The 16,301-nt window shown below is 35.3% G+C and overlaps 1 protein-coding gene across 1 annotated transcript in view; it reads left to right on the forward strand.

Annotated features, from left to right (window-relative positions):
• Nucleotides 1–16,301, forward strand: part of LOC126640159 (protein eyes shut homolog) — a 673,551-nt gene that overhangs the window by 315,620 nt on the left and 341,630 nt on the right. The window contains exons 20-22 of the mRNA XM_050315721.1: nucleotides 2,226–2,350; nucleotides 6,251–6,375; nucleotides 12,440–12,692. Coding sequence (XP_050171678.1) covers nucleotides 2,226–2,350; nucleotides 6,251–6,375; nucleotides 12,440–12,692 — 503 coding nt within the window. The remainder of the gene's footprint in view (nucleotides 1–2,225; nucleotides 2,351–6,250; nucleotides 6,376–12,439; nucleotides 12,693–16,301) is intronic.

The following is a 16,301-nucleotide window of genomic DNA, read 5'->3' on the forward strand; positions in this document are numbered from 1 at the left end:
ATTAGATTGTTAAATGTTATATATAAAGCAAGGATGTTTCTCATTACTTACAATTAGCCCAGGTCTGATTCATTTTTATATCCAGCCATGGGGTAGGATGTCTACAGCACTGTGAGACAGGGATACTTAAATCAGGCAGATGGTGTATTCTTTGACCTTTATTTGATAAAATATCAATAACATTACAATTTCCTGTAGTTCTGTAAACCTATCAATATTATAGTAGTAAATGCTTAAATTGTGGTTTAAAATTACTAAATCTATGAATGTTTCTTAGGACTTGATTAGTCCTTCCTAAACACAGGTTGGTCAAACCCATATGTGTAACACCCACTGTCTTTCTGTACCCATATAACTTTCATAGGTTATAGGTCAATACTTTGTTACGTTAATGGGCAGCCCCTTAGACTGCTGTGCCTTCATCCTGAATGAGTTATCTGTCTTTTAGGTTGAACTGTGTAGTTAGGCCATCTTCAAACTTGCAAATTGCTTTTATATTTAGACCATTACAGACCTGTTCTCCAGACCCTTTCCTACCAGTTCCTTGATTCTGTACATAGTCTTGTTTACTCTGTTTAACTCTCCTGGCTGCTTTTTGCAAAAAAAAAAAAAAAAGGCCTTCACTACTTAATTATTTTACTGAATCAAAGTACAAGGCCCTGTGAGGCAGGAACAAAGAGCAGCTTCTGGGAAACCGTAATGAAAATCATCTTAATAATGCTAGAACTCTTTATCTGTCAAAATAAATCTTCCCAAATGTTTTGGGTTTGTGTCTGACAGAGCCAACACCAGATGGCTCCAAGATGGATCCACTGCTGCCCAGGATCAAGCCCATCAGTGATGGTGGTTGCACCTCTGGAAAACCTATTTAAAATGGGGGAAAAAAGCCTGCTGCAAACAGAACAGTAGTGAGAGAGAGGGTTCAGACTATGTGAGAGAAACAACTATGCAGACACCACACCAACATAGGGTGTTGTTCAGGACCCAGGCAGCAGTGGTTTTTTTTAGAATCATGTAATTAACTGGGTTGGAAGAGACTGAGTCTTCCCAGGTATCTGCAACCACTCGTGACATCAAGTATGAGAGAAAAGTACAAACCTTTGAATTTTTTTGCCAACTAGCTCTATGAGCAAAACAGTCTTTGTGTCATCAAGGCATAACATGACAACCTGTTATCTCAGGACTTTGGGGGACAGTGAGAGTTCAACCACTGGGTTATGCAATCATGTAGTGATAACTGATTAACTTCTTAAACTTGCTTCAGGGTCTGGAAAGCTTAAGGTAGACACTGCAGATACCTCATTCGAATGATATGTTTTGTATTGATACCTTAAGGAGTAGGTGACATGGCTGTTTGATTTTACTCAAAGATAATTTGTTTATGTACTCATCTTTCTCTAAGTGGGACATAAATTTTTATGCTTTTCATTAGAGCGAAGACAACACAGAAGATGTGCAACACCCAGTTACTAACAGGAGTTTAGTTTTTGAATACATTGTGTCATGTGAAATATGTCTATGTATGACAAATCTCAAAATAGTAAATGTAAATACCATTATGGGACCCTATTTTTCAGAACATATTTGAGTATATCAGTAAACCTGTGCAAGGATGTGTTTCAATAATGAGATTAGTAGAATTTCTGAACTTCATTACAGGACTTACCAGTATTATATATTTATAAGTTGAAATTATATAGAACTATTTTGATATCAATTATCCCATAGAATTTACAACCACAAAACTACAGAATAGTTTTTTCAAGATGACTAATATTTGATAACTAGAATGATAATTAAATCATGGTCCCTGAAGGTTATATTTTATGCTGTAGTTTACATAGTGCAATATTTGTCAACAAGCAATTTTTACAAACATAGACTGCAGTTACTTAGCTAAACTATTTCAGTAGGTAGTCTCCCAAGAGTACATTAATAAAGGTTTGTATTCAGCTTGCTAAAATCAGTAAACTGTAATTGAGACTGTTATGTTTGATTATGATCCAGATGTGAAGTTTGTGGATGGGTTTTGCCATCATAAATTCCCTAAAAGATCAGCATGACTTGCAACATGAAACTTGGAAGAGTTCCAGTAAAATACTCCTTAAAACAGAAGGGGATTGTGTCTTGTTAATGCACATACTTTTGACACATTGTTTCCACACACAGTATATTTTATATGACATTTATGCACAGTATAACACTTTGGATGTTGTTTGCTTCAGGTGTCTTGGTGGATTTTCTGGACAGTTTTGTGAAATAGAAGTTAATGAGTGTAATTCATCACCTTGTCTACATGGCTCAACCTGTGAAGATCATATCAATGGATACACTTGTAAATGTCAACAAGGTAATTGCCATATGACAGAGCAGTCTTAAACAATGATTGTTTTGAATTATCCGTGTTAATACTGAGAAAAATTGGTAAATCATATCAAGCTCTTTTTTCGTATTTAACCTATAAGGTACAAAAAGATTAACTATCTCTTTGGCAAGCTTCTTGAATGAAATCTAAAGAGAATTAACTGCTGCAATAAGCATGTTAGAAGGGCTTAAAACTAAAACCAGTTCATTGATTTAGCCAGAAGAATGACCTAGACCTACGTTTATTGTGCATGATCTTTACTAGTCTGACTTATTCACCAAGCAGTCAAGTAGTCACTGTTTAATGGCTAGATAGTTTAACTACTTATAAAATAAGATTAAAAAAGAAAATTGAAAAGAAATTCAGAACATTGTAACTAACTTATTTTTGCTGTTGTTATTGTTAATAATAATAATAATATTTTTGCTGTTGTTATTATTGTTATTGTAAGACATATCCCTGCTTATGTCCACTGGCTGGGATTAAAAGAAATATTTTTTAAATATTACAAATAAAATGAGAAAAGGTGCTTTCTTAAAAAGTGGGAGCTATTTTCTTGTGGTGACGTAGATCAACTAAAACAGGTCTAGTGACTTAGGAAAGTATAAGAGATTTAGTATTTATACAGAAAAAAAGGTCACAGTCAACCTACATTGTCACACAATCACAAATTTAATCTGCTCTGGACTACTCACAATCTCCTGTCATGTCTATTAACAAAAAGTCGTTTTGGCAACATAAGTAGGATTTCTGGTCCATATCCATAAGTAGCATTCTGCTCCTTATGTTACTATTAAACTAATTATTTTATGAGTACCTGCCTCTGAAACTTTAATTTTCAGTTTAAGTCTATTATTTACTATTGTACAGACCAGCACTGCTGAATAATTTCTTTGATAGTACTGACACAAGATTTCTTAGTTGTTATATTAGAGATTATGTAGACATATTCTGAATGATAAATATTCTATTAACTTGTGATATCTTCATTCATCTGATCTACTTACTTCCTTTGTACTGAAGTATGTTTACCTTCTTGGTTTGGATTTATAAGTGAAAAGATCTTTCCAAACTCTCCCGAAGTCAAGTGACCATATAGATATCACACTATTTTGCAGACTTTATAGCATCTGTTCATGCAATTTCTATTCATACTTGATCTACATATTTTAAAAAAGCACATAGGGAATTCAATAATAACTTATTTTACTTTTTTTTTTTCATTCTGAATTGTCCCTAGTGCAGTATGCAAAATTATATGTAAGAAACATTTTTTTTTTTTTTAAGTATGGAAGATGTTGAAGCAGGAGTGTGTGTAATTTATGTATTTTGTGTGTAATGTTGTAAATGTGTGTAATTTGGCAGTTTATTCATTTGTTTATTGGTACTAAAGAATGATACTCTAATAATGTAAGACTTAAATCTAAGTATCTTTGGCTTACCGGAACCTAATTAAGTTTAGGAATAATTTGCTTAAAGCCTAATATTTTCATAGCCACTTTTTTAATGTCAAGAAGATACTCGATGATTCAGAAAAACACTATACTCCTGATTGATGAACCAATGAGTGAAAAATTTCTGGACTTTGCCATACAAAATGATGAATTCATGATAAAAAGACCCCTTCTGATCTTGAAAGTCAGAGTCACGACTTATCTTCAGTATGATGTATCTTTTTCCTCTCAGCATTGTCACATAATGGAAATTCCACATGGATTAAACTGTATGTCCCCTCACTCTACCTGGTACTGCATATGGCCATATACCCCTTCACCAATACAGATGACTTAAAAACTTAAAAGATATATTTTTTAGCCATTACAGTGCCTCACACAGAATACATTGCCAATTTCAGGTTTTTTCTCCTTTTTAAAGCTTATGAAAGTAATACTTTAAATATATTTGTATATAGAGACTCAAAAATTGCTTGCTAGCCAAGGACTGTCACTGCTGTCTCTATGCAACTCTACATGCAAGTGCTTGGTATAAGTAGGAGAAGCTTCTCTAGGGCTTGGAACTCACTCTTGCAGCTAACAGGTTTTAAACACCTTCCAGCCCAAGCATAAGCTGCCTTTCCTTTATATTCCATTTAATAATAACATTTATTAGTAGGGGTGAAAGATCTCTATATTATTTCTCCACCAGCAAAAGTCACAGTGAAGGAACCACATGCATTAAGAAGATACATAATTTTTACGTATCTTGTTTTTTTAAATTAATATGGTATTTGCAAATGTTATTTGGGTCTCTGAAACAGCTGAGAAGGTGAGAAGGTTTCAGCTCAGAAAAGAAATGCATTTGGAGAGTCAGGGGAACCTTTGGGAATCATAGAATCAGATGGGTTGGAAAGGACCTCTGAGATCATCAAGTCCAACCCTTGATCCGCTATCACCACACTTACTAGACTTTGGCACTAAATGCCACATCCAGTCTCTTCTTAAATACCTCCAGGTATTTAATACCTCCAGAATCCACCACCTCCCTGGGCAGCCCATTCCAGTGCCTGATTAACCTCTCTGTAAAGAATTTCTTCTTAATATCCAATCAAAACCTCCCCTGGCAGAACCTGAGATGATGTCCTCTTGTCTTACTGATAGCTCCCTGGGAAAAGAGACCAATCCCCACCTGGCTACAACCTCCTTTCAGGGAGTTGTAGAGAGTGATGAGGTCACCCCTGAGCCTCCTCTTCTCCAGGCTAAACAACCCCAGCTCCCTCAGCCTCTCCTCACAGGGCTTGTGCTCGAGTCCCTTCACCAGCCTGGTTGCTCTTCCCTGGACAAATAGGAGGAATAGCTTTTTGAAAAGTTGGACAACTGAAGAAAGGGATTGAAGGAAAAAATCTTGTCTGGAGACAGGAAGTAGAAATACTTATAAAAAAGTCTGCTTTATTTGCAGGCTACTACTTTTCCCATATTATGGGTCTTGGATTACTCTTCTAAGCTTGACCTATAGAAATATGGGGCTGGGATAGAGGATTTTCTGATCTGTAAAGGGAAAGAACTTTTCACGAGGTAGATAGTCTGATATACCCTGCAAGAGATTCCCTGTTGCTATTTAATGAAATGGAACAGGGATAGTACCAAGACGAAAATAGGAACAAGGCAGATGATTGCAGCTTCCCGAAAACCTCCAGAGAACAAAGTGAAGCATGTGGTGACAGCATGTCATACCAGGAAGGGGAATTGATTTAGCTCTGACAAATGCATTCTGTAATGGATCATGAATTTTGTCAGCTATTGTCCCATAGAATAATAGATGCATATTCAGGATCTGTGGCTGCAGCTTCAGGCTGTTCAGGTGAAGAAGCAGCATGGAGAGAATGTAAACTCTATTCTAACAGCATCTCAGGGAGCTCAAAAGCAACACCAGCAGCTGTTGGAACTAATAGCAGGCTCATGGATGAAGCCTTTATCTGGGCAGGCAGGTGGATCCATTTGATGCCTGCTCTGAAACAAAGGCTGAACGGGGGCTACTAGATTTGTATCAGCAGAGGACTGCTAGGGAGTTTATGGGTCTTTTATTTCTTTGTTTGTTAGTTCATTTAGAAATAGGACAATTTAATTGGAGAAAAAAAACAAATCCGTAGTGGGAGTATCATGGCAGAAAGTCTGTGTTCTTCAATAACTTCAGCCATAATTTACACAATTCTGAGTTTGTATTTACCTAGAAAATTGACTGCTTCTAACTCGGCATAGCTTCCAAGGAACAAGTTCAAGACAGGCTCAAATTATGTGATCTAAACCACAGCTCCCAGATGAGTATTTGGCTTGTCAGTTATGGGTGTGCTTAGTAGTAGAGGATATTTTAATAAGAAATACATATTAATAAAATTGCCAATAATATGACTAATGGGGTTTGGTTTTCTTTTTTTTTTTTTTCTGAAAGGATGGGAAGGTCTCCATTGTGAGTTGGATGTTGATGAGTGCATATCCAACCCCTGCATACATGGTATCTGTGTCCAAAAGGAGCCCAGCTTTGGTTATTCCTGTTTTTGCAAGCCAGGATTTGTGGTGAGATGCCAAAAGCTTTTTATTCTTTCCTTAATCTGATTATTCATTGTTGCACAGAAAATAATATAATCCCTTTCTTTTTAACCTTGCTCAGATAAAACTCAACCCTTCTGAGTATTTTGGTGGTGGTTGTTGTATTTTATTTGTTTTACTACAGAAGCTCTGATATTTTGGAGAAATAGTTACCTAATATCAACAAAAAATTGGAAAAGTGTCATGTGTAATGTCTTTGTCAGTCACTCATGTTAATATTTTAAACATTTATTAATATTTTGATGCATAACAATTAATGTTTTTATTTCACATAACAATTAACATTTTTAAGTACTGAGGTAACTCACACTTGACAGGTATTTTGGAAACAAGTTCCCTGAAACTAAGTCAAACAATTGCTTTGAATGCTTGACCCTGTGTGGCTTGGTTGTGTTTTATTTTCTCTGTTTCACACACCAAAATAATACTTTGTGAGTGGTTAAATCCAGGACTGGATTTAACTAAGGCTGAAATTTCCATACTGCCACCATTTTTCTTATGACAGTTCTTTCTGTACTTGAAGGCATGCAGTTGGTTCCTACAATTTGAGCTTGTGCTTTACCTCATCACAGTTCAGGCTTAGTTTAACAATACCGTTTAATAGTTTGGGGTAAGTAACAAGAAGAGAAAGGAGTGTATGATTTTTAATTTTTTTTCTTACTTCAGTAATCCTTATCTTTACAATTCTAAGCTTGAAATATTTATTTGAATATCTTTTCTTTATAAATTATTCCAGTGATGCTTTTTTATTATCTATGTACCATCTATGTGGTGTATTTACATCTGTAAAATAGAAGGAATAGAATACTGCAAGTAAGATTCCATATTTACTTTCAGAGTGACTGCAATAAAGTCAAAAAAGAAAATTAGTCACTTTTCGAATGTCAGCAAGTTTCAGGACTTCTTTCTACAGTAAAAGATTCTTATTTACTGTCAGTGAGGGGAAAAAACTATTGAAGCAATAAAATGGAAAAGTTTTTTGAAAAAGTGAAAAATACTTCTGTCTTTAGCTCTTCTCAGGTGCCACATTAATCTCTGCTCCATGTCTGTTGTCTCATGGAAAACCCCAGTATATACTAGCACATGTCAAGGAGGACAAAGGTCATGGGTGCTGCTTCACAGGAAAAGGCAGGGATAACAGGGATAACAGCAAGATAGGCAGGGGCAATGATCTTGTAAGCAAGGGATGGAGTTTCCCAGTACCCAAACAATGATAGCAAAACAAGACCAGTGCCAAAAGGTAATTTCAGATGTCTGGACAAGTTCATGATCACAAAGCAGGTCTAATGTTAAGCCAGGAAGTCACAGCAGCAAGGCAAGATAAGGATCAACAGAATACTGGGCTTATTATAGTGGACTTTAGTTTCATTGTAAGCTCAGTGAAGGACCAAGGGCAAGGACCTGAGCTTAATGCAGCTTCTGAGATCAGATATGAAGCCCCCTGATGAGAGATCTCACACATCTGCCTCACAGCTTACACAGCTGCACCAAATCAGAGCTGACCTCAAGCATAGGGAACAAGTGAAGGAAGAGGTTTTAGAGATGGATTGCAGAAAATGATGAGGCTGATTAAGGTTTTTGCAATTACATGTGCAATTCTAAAATACCAGAAGACACTTGTGTTAATGCTTTTATCACAGGACATTTCTGGGGCATTCGTCACCTCTTAAACATTCAGAGTGGAACTTCAAATACTAAACAAACTTCATAGCCAGTGGCTCATCACCAGCAAATGATGAAAGGGCTGTCTTTATGTGGTATAAACATGGCACTAAATAATGGAAGCCTTTATAGGTAATGGAACTGCCATATGTTCAAGAAGTTTACATTTGCTTCCAGAATAAGAGGTTAGGAATTTCCTAAGTCTGAATCCACATTAGCCACAATCCAAAATGTGGAGAAAGGATTCAATGTAACCTCATTAATTTCATTATCACCATGAGTCTCAGAGGACTAAATATGTCTGAATCCAGAAGAGGGAAAACATCCTTTTTTTTTTTTTTTTTTTTTGAGCTAGGATTAATTTCCAATGTTAATGTAAACAAGAAAAAGTAGAATACCACCCTACTTGCCTGTAATGCAGAATTATAACTCTGGGACCAATAAGTTCTCTATGTAAGGTATCCTTGTAGAATTGACACAGAAAGGATTTTGTGGAGGTAGAGATTTTCTCTAAATAAAGCAAGTCTTACTCAAATTCCTCTGCAGAATTTTAGAGGGAAGATAAAGGTCAGTTTGAATATAGCAGTGGATTCATATCTCTCTTGAACTGGAAAATCCAGAACTGGGTCCAGTATTCCAGATGTAGCCTCACCCATACTGAGTAGATGTGAGGGATAAACACAATCAACCTAAGAAGAATGATTTTCCTATTGCAGCCAAGGATTTTGTTAGTCTTTGCTATAAGTGCACACTACTGCCTCATGAAGTTTGTTGTCCACCAAGACCCCTCTGTGCTTCTCCCAAAGCCATTTTCTAGTGTGTCAATCCCGAGCATGTACTGATGTAAGGAGTTATTTTACTCCAGGTGCAAGACTTTGCATTTCTCTTTACTGCATTTCCTGATGTTCCTGGTGGCACACTTCTTCAGCCTCTTGAGGTCAGTATAAGTGTTAACAAACTCATTTGGTATTTCAACAATTCCTCCCAACTTTGTAACACATGAAAACTTGCTGAGGGTGCACTTTGTCCTATCTTCCAGTATTGAAGACTTTAAATAGTGCAGGACCTAGTATGAAATCTTGGGGTACCTCATTAATTATTGTCATACAGCAGGACTTCCTGCTGCTGATCACTAAATGTAGCCCTTTGAGCATGGCAGACAGTGTTGAAAGCCTCACTAAAGTTGAGATGATAGACAACATCCGCTCCTGTCCTCTCATCCACTAAGCCATTCATCTCTTCATACAGGGTTATCAGGTCAGTAAGGCACTTTCCCCTTCATGTGAACTGTTCCTGATCACCTTCTTGTCCTTCCTATACCTAAAAATATTTTCCAGGTGTCACTGACTTGCTTCCCAGGAACTGCAGTAAGGCTGACTGGCCTTTAGTTCCCTGGATCTACCTTGCTTTTCTTGAACACAGGACTGACGTGTACTTTGTTCAAGCCACCAGGAATTTTTCCCTGTTTCAGTGGCTCTTTGCCCCCAATTTTGTGAAGTCTGTATTTTGTCATAAAGGTTTGGTGGGTCAAAAATGGATTTTAATAATCTGACTAAATTTACTGACAAACTATCCTGAGAAGAAAAAGACTACCTCATAAGAATGAACACCGTTTTTGTAGGGTGCTTCTTACAGAGTACAGTGGGTACCATTGATACTTCCCACAGATCATAGCAACTGCTCTCTTTTTGTCTTCAAGAAGAGATTGGCATTCAAAACAATGTCAAGTGATGATGAAGGATATATCACTGGAGGGACATGGTTGTTTTATGTTGAAAACAGACCTCAGGTTAAAAAAATCTATTTTTTTTCATTAAATATTCATATGTATCCTATATGAACCACTGTAATGAAGAAGATCAGTTACACAATTTTTTTAGTATTTATGTCTCACAAAAAACAAACCTTCTGAATGCCAAATAAAATCATCAGAAAGGAAGCTTAAAATCTGTTTATAGGAACTATTTTTTCAATTGGTTGAAATTTATTGTACAAGTCAGTGTTACATGACACTGTAGAGACCAAAAGTACAATAATTCCAAGGATGGAGTCCAGAAGGAGGATAAATTCATTGTTAGTCAAATTACTCTTCTGAATATTATCTTGGCTTAGGGAATCTTTGATTTACTTATTACCAGAAGTTATAATAGTGTATTTGGTGAATTATCAGATGTAAACTGCTTGTTTTCTTCCCCAAGAATTCATTAACAGCTCACTGATGATGAGGCTAGATAGATATTTGAGCCATGGGGGCAGCTTTTCTATTAGCACATAGTTTGAGCAATAACTGTACAGCACATTGCAGAACAAACCCTTACAGAAGGAAAAGTAGTAAACCTGTGCAGTAGCTGGAATTTAAGATGCATCATCTTTTGCTTTTATTCCACTATTCATTGTTCCATTTTCAAATGGAATTTGAAGATCCCTCAAATTCCAGTACATTTTGGGAGAGCCATAGTAGAGAAAGAAAACATGATGGGGGAACTGCCAGAAAAAATTTTAACATACCTTCATTGTGAAAGATAAGTTACATTCTGAACATTTCAAGAGATATATATATATATTAGGCCTCGTTGAGGTTAGGCCCCTAACTGTGAATAAGTATGGAGTGGAATCAATGAAATTTGCTGAGAAGTGTTCAAGGAACTCCAGCTACGGTGTGTTAGATAAATCTTCTGTAGTCTTCTGTAGTCTATGTCTGTACTGCTACTTGAAGTATGGATCATATAGTATGGACTGTGAAATCTCTCATCAATTTTGAGAAGAAAAGCATAGTCAGTGGTATTTGACATAAATGTTTACTTTTTAAGTGGAAACATCTATAGATATATACCTACTTTTAAATACAAATCTGCACAAGCTAAATGATTTTATCTGCCTGAATGGAAACTGTTAAAGCATTTACAGACACTTTCAATGCTATTAAATTTATCTATGACTATTTAATGTACCCTTCATGCATAGTGGAGGTTATCCACATCTGCTTTGTTTCTATGAGTCATAAAATCATAATCAAATGCTCTTCACCATTAAATGTAGTAGTCATAAAAATGTACTAATCTGTCACAAGGAAAGTCAGAATGAAACATAAGTTTTATAGGATTAAGAGTATGCTCAAATTGATCTTTTGTTCTATGTGTGGAATTAGAAGAGAAAAAGGAAGAAATGTGTGTAAACTGACATATAAATTGGCCTGCTGTTCCTTTTTGCTTTAGAATACCGATACAGTGAGTGATTTTATAAGGTGCCATGAAGATACCAGATAGCCCATCTGCTTGCCAAAACAAATTAAGAACTTGGTTGAAACAAGCATGGATGTATCTAAATAACTCAAAAACCCCTCAATTTATCCTCCTCCATTTTAAACAACAAATTACTGGTAAAAAAAGTAATTTCAGTTTTTATGTCTACATTTTTACCTGTCTCTTACTTGCCCCTCCTATTGTTTTTTAATATTATAAATTAATTTAATAGAGTTGACAGAGACCTCGGAATATGCAAGGTGTCTCAAGTTCTGTGTAAATAGTTAGTCAGGTAGACAAACAAGACTATTTAAGTATCTTGTCTGAGGGAAAGTATGTAATGAGCACATTCTTCTTGAGCTCTAGAGAAGGCTTGGATCTTTTTACATGTGCTCAAGTTGCAGGGGAAGATTCAGTCGGAAATTATATCACAATGATATGCTGTCAGAGGTGTATGTCTTTCAGGAATGGCAGTGTGCATATTTTAAATAGTTATCCAGATATGCAGAATCCTTCCAGGACTGCTTTTAGCTCTATCTCTTCACATAGACCATTAGTTCATTGCCAGAGAAGTGAAAATAAAATTACCTCAGGCCTGACTTCAGCATATATTTATTTCACACTTCAAGAATGCATTTAATTCACATAATTATTGCCACAAAAGAAACACATTATTTCTTGCCTTTTTTTCAGACCACTGAATACGAACATTTTTAGTTTATTACTAGGAAAGATATTTCAGTCTTCCCATGAACTGTTAGTCTTGATAAAAAATAGAAAATGAATGCCTGGTCCAATTTGAGACTGCCACTACATTTTTCCTTTTCTAAGCATTATCTGTGGATGTAGTGTATTAGCAAGGTGCTAATACAATGTGAGGATTTGGTAACAACAGACAACAAACAATGAGCTACAATGTACAAAAAAGAAAGAAAATTAGCTTGTAAATCAGAGCAAACCATAGGTTTTTAGATAGCTAAGTCCACTGTAGAAAATCTTCTTTAACTACATGCTAATATAAGGAATATTTTCCACATGATAATAATAATTTTAAATAACATGACTCTGAAATGCAAATTGCTTTCAAAAATGGCCTCCTTTTCTTTTTTTTTTAAACTCTCTTTCAGGGACGAAGCTGTGAGCTTAATTATAATGATTGTCTTATACAGTCCTGCTCCACTGGGTTTATTTGTGTTGATGGAATAAACAATATCACCTGTTTACCTACTATGCCCCAAAGCAAGAAAACTGTCACTGAAGTAGCCAGAGTGTTTCCTTCTGAAATTATAGACAATGACCTTCCATCCGCCCTGGCTGTATCTATGGAACTTTGGTCTAAAAATGTTTCTCCTGATTTGCATGCAGGAGAGGTGTCCCAAGGTAAGTAAAAAGAACTTCTGAGCAATGCATATATAAAACTTCTTTCCTTGTTAATGCTTTTAAAATAGTAAGAACACTGGAAATTTATTAATTTTCTTCTTAGAAATTATTTTTTCTACTTCTCGTACTGCCTTCTATTTTTTTTTTATTTGATCCACTTTCAGTTCTTAATTGCATTTATACATAATTGTAAAATTGCTCTTTTCCCTCAAAAGGATTCTTTCCAGCATCTTACACATCCAGTAAGGAAAACTGCACTTTCTCTTAGCTTGGTGTTTGGTTTGCTTCACTATAGTGTACTATTTCATAAGCCTCTTATTGTATTCAGTAATCTCTGACCCTAATGCCAATTTTCCCTTCTTCCTTGGATAGTCAGCAGCAGAAAGATAATGTACCATGTTCCATGGGGACTTTGGTTCTCCTTTGCTAGTTCACGTGTTTTCTGAGTGCTTGACCAAGTGTTCTTTTTCTGTGCATCTAGATGTTTTTCACTAAAAATATCTGGGACAAACTTCTCAACTTCTCTGTCATTGTAATTACTTGTAGTGATATTTTTGGGAAGCCAAAAAATTACCTATCCTGTTATTTTAGAAACATTTGTGGAAAAATTGAGAGTAATAGAAGCACAACATTTTATTATGAAGATTTTGCTTTCAATGTGGCCTGTTCATTTTATTGAAGATAGCATTATAAAGATAGCATGTGTATAAGGCATCCTCTCAGTTTCAGACTTTTTGCTTATATACTCTATAAAAGTGATCAGTTGTATAAAAAAATAAACCAAAAGTGGTTTTGTGGTTTTGCTTTTGTGTTTTTTTGGTGGTTTGTTTTTTTTTTTTTTTTTTTTTTTTAATTGGATAAATGAGCTTTAGTGAATGTGTGATTTTGGTACAAAATAACCTTTCAGAATATGCCTAAACTTTTGTTGCATTCTTAATAGGTAATATTCCTTCTTATGTGGGTAATGACACTGAGTGAAATGCAGTTAACAAATACAGTTAAATCTGCATATCTTCCAAAATTTGCTGATGTTGTCAATGGATAACACTACTAATTCATTCATTTTATATTGTTTCATAGTTGCAGTTTGATTGAGAAATTTTAATACTTCTGTTCTGAACAGTGCTATTTGTTCTGATACTGGCCCTCATAAAGAAAACCAATAATGGGAATTTTGCATTTAGTCAACTCTAGATGTCACTAAAATTACTTCTACACTTTTATTAAGAATATGATTTGCAGTGTTGGGTTTAACTTCTATATAACACTTTGGTATTGCTGCCCATGTAATTTGCTGAAGACTTAGCCCTTGGCCAATGTTACTAATTTTTTTTTCTTTTCTCTTATATAAGAGGGTTAGGGTTTTTTGCTCTGCTTGATTTTGGTTGTCAGTTTTTTCTTCGTTTTTATCCTTAAAAGTCTAAAAAAGGCAGATATTTTCAACTGTGGAATACTTCTGACCACACCTTTGGCTAAACTGAGCTATGGATTAGGAGGACTAGTTGCCACTGGAGACTCTTCAACAGTATTCAGGATGGCAACCTCAACAGTGTTCTCTTTTCATGCTTTTTTAGTTCCAGTGTTCAGGAGTCAGTGAAAAAGGTGTAATATCGCACCTGTACCATATGTGGCTACTAATACTTCTATAGGTCTAAGGTCAGGACCTCTTCCCCAGCATAATTATGGTACAATCATGTTTCCCATTTTTTCTTTAATGACATTTTCTGTTTTCACTGCACAAGTCTCATCATTAGAGCAATACCATACTGTTGCTTTATCTGCCACAAACACGAGTTCAGTAATTAATAACATACCAAGGGCTGAAACAAAATTAAATAGTCAGTCACTACTCTCTTGTGAATCAGTTTAAACTGATTCTACAAGTGCAGCTTGCATTCTCTCTGGGTGGCCTTGAAAGTGTCCTGTAAAATTGGCAGGTGTTCTGATTGGCATCAGAAGAGCAGTAGAGATTGTACAAAGTCCTTTAATAATTTCTTCTTCCCCGACTAAGATATATATCTAAAACTAGGTATCTTTCCTTTGTTAACTGATCATGAAACTCAAATGTAAACATCTCTTCCTAGTGGATATCTGGCTTTTACTACTTCATCACCCAAAGACTCACAAACATCAAATCACAGCTTCCTCAAGTGAGTTAAGCTAAATATGTGCAACATGTTCTATGAGGGTTGAAACTGATGAATTCTTGGACCAAGTTCTGCATAGCAAATGGTCCCCATTTTATGAGATATTTTGGATGAGCTCAGCTGGTACACAATAATGGGAGCTACTGTTGTTATTTCTGGGTATTTATTTTCTTCATCTATCAAAATAACATCAGCAAAGTTCACAGTAATCCTTGTATCTCACTACAGGAAATGCACACACATCTCTGATTGATTGAACTGCTTGTTCTGTCTTTTCCTTCACAAGAATCACATACTCATCTTCCATTTTTTGATTGATATGTCTAACTATTTTGCCTTCAAAGATTGTCTCTTCATAATCATAATTTTCATCACTATATCCTTTAAAGAGACAAGTCCCATCTGTACAAACAGAAATTTGTAAAATTATGATGACAGAGAATTTATCTTTACATACATGTTATCCTATTTCAAGTTCTACCTTACAAATACATTAGCAATACCGTACTGAAACATATGACTGTTGTGTGTGATAAAGAACTTCTCATGAGGCTAAAAACTGTCTTACCTAGACTTCATAGTACATCTACATCAGATTCAGTTTCTGGCCTTTTTCAGCTGATGTTATCTGTTGAGTTTCTCATTTCTATTCAGACAACTTTTTGAGGTGGTGGGGTGTCTGTCAAAGTTGCCAGGAGCTTGAAAGAGATTTATGGTAATCAGGCACCAGCCTGTTCAATGGATATGGCACCTGCTGCTGTACCTGATACAGGTGGCTATTCTTCATGTTCTGCCACATAGGCTACTAGATCAATACAGAAGCAGGTTGGAGGCTGCTATAATGCTGACAAGGCAATCAGCAACTGAACAGTTTCATTTCACTGCAGTAATCTTTTCAGGATTTCAGGTGTAGCTTTTATCATACTTATATATAAATTCAGGAGGTATCTCTATGGTTACAGTATAAAAGTACATTTATTATCATTTTTTGAATGCAAAATAGGAACAGAGAAAAATGTATTTCCAACTCTTGAGATAATATTTTTTTTCTATATACTATAATTAATTTACCCCTTCTCATTCCAAAATGAGACAGATAATAGCTGCATTTTTTTTAAATTTTGTAAAACCATTACAACATTTCAGAAATAAATTTGGGAAATTAAAAGAACACAGAAAAACTTACAACTTCTATAATTAAATATTGGAGACTATTGATTGGTTTGGACTACATTTTTATGCTGTATTTTTATAAAGCAAAATGAATACCCATCAAGCAAACAAGAGGGTTTTGACTTTTAACTCCTTCTCATTTTTTACTTGGAGGTTTGTGTTGGAAAAAAATTACTTTATGTCATTGATTTAAAACATATAGGGACAAAACAAAGTAGTCTAGACCATGAGAAATATGTATAAAGGTGCCAAAATACAAATAAAACATATTTCTGGGTTATAGAATAAT

The sequence above is a fragment of the Myiozetetes cayanensis genome, unplaced genomic scaffold (assembly GCF_022539395.1).
Source record: "Myiozetetes cayanensis isolate MyiCay16 unplaced genomic scaffold, myiCay2020 scf2-11, whole genome shotgun sequence".
Classification (NCBI taxonomy): Eukaryota; Metazoa; Chordata; class Aves; order Passeriformes; family Tyrannidae; genus Myiozetetes; species Myiozetetes cayanensis.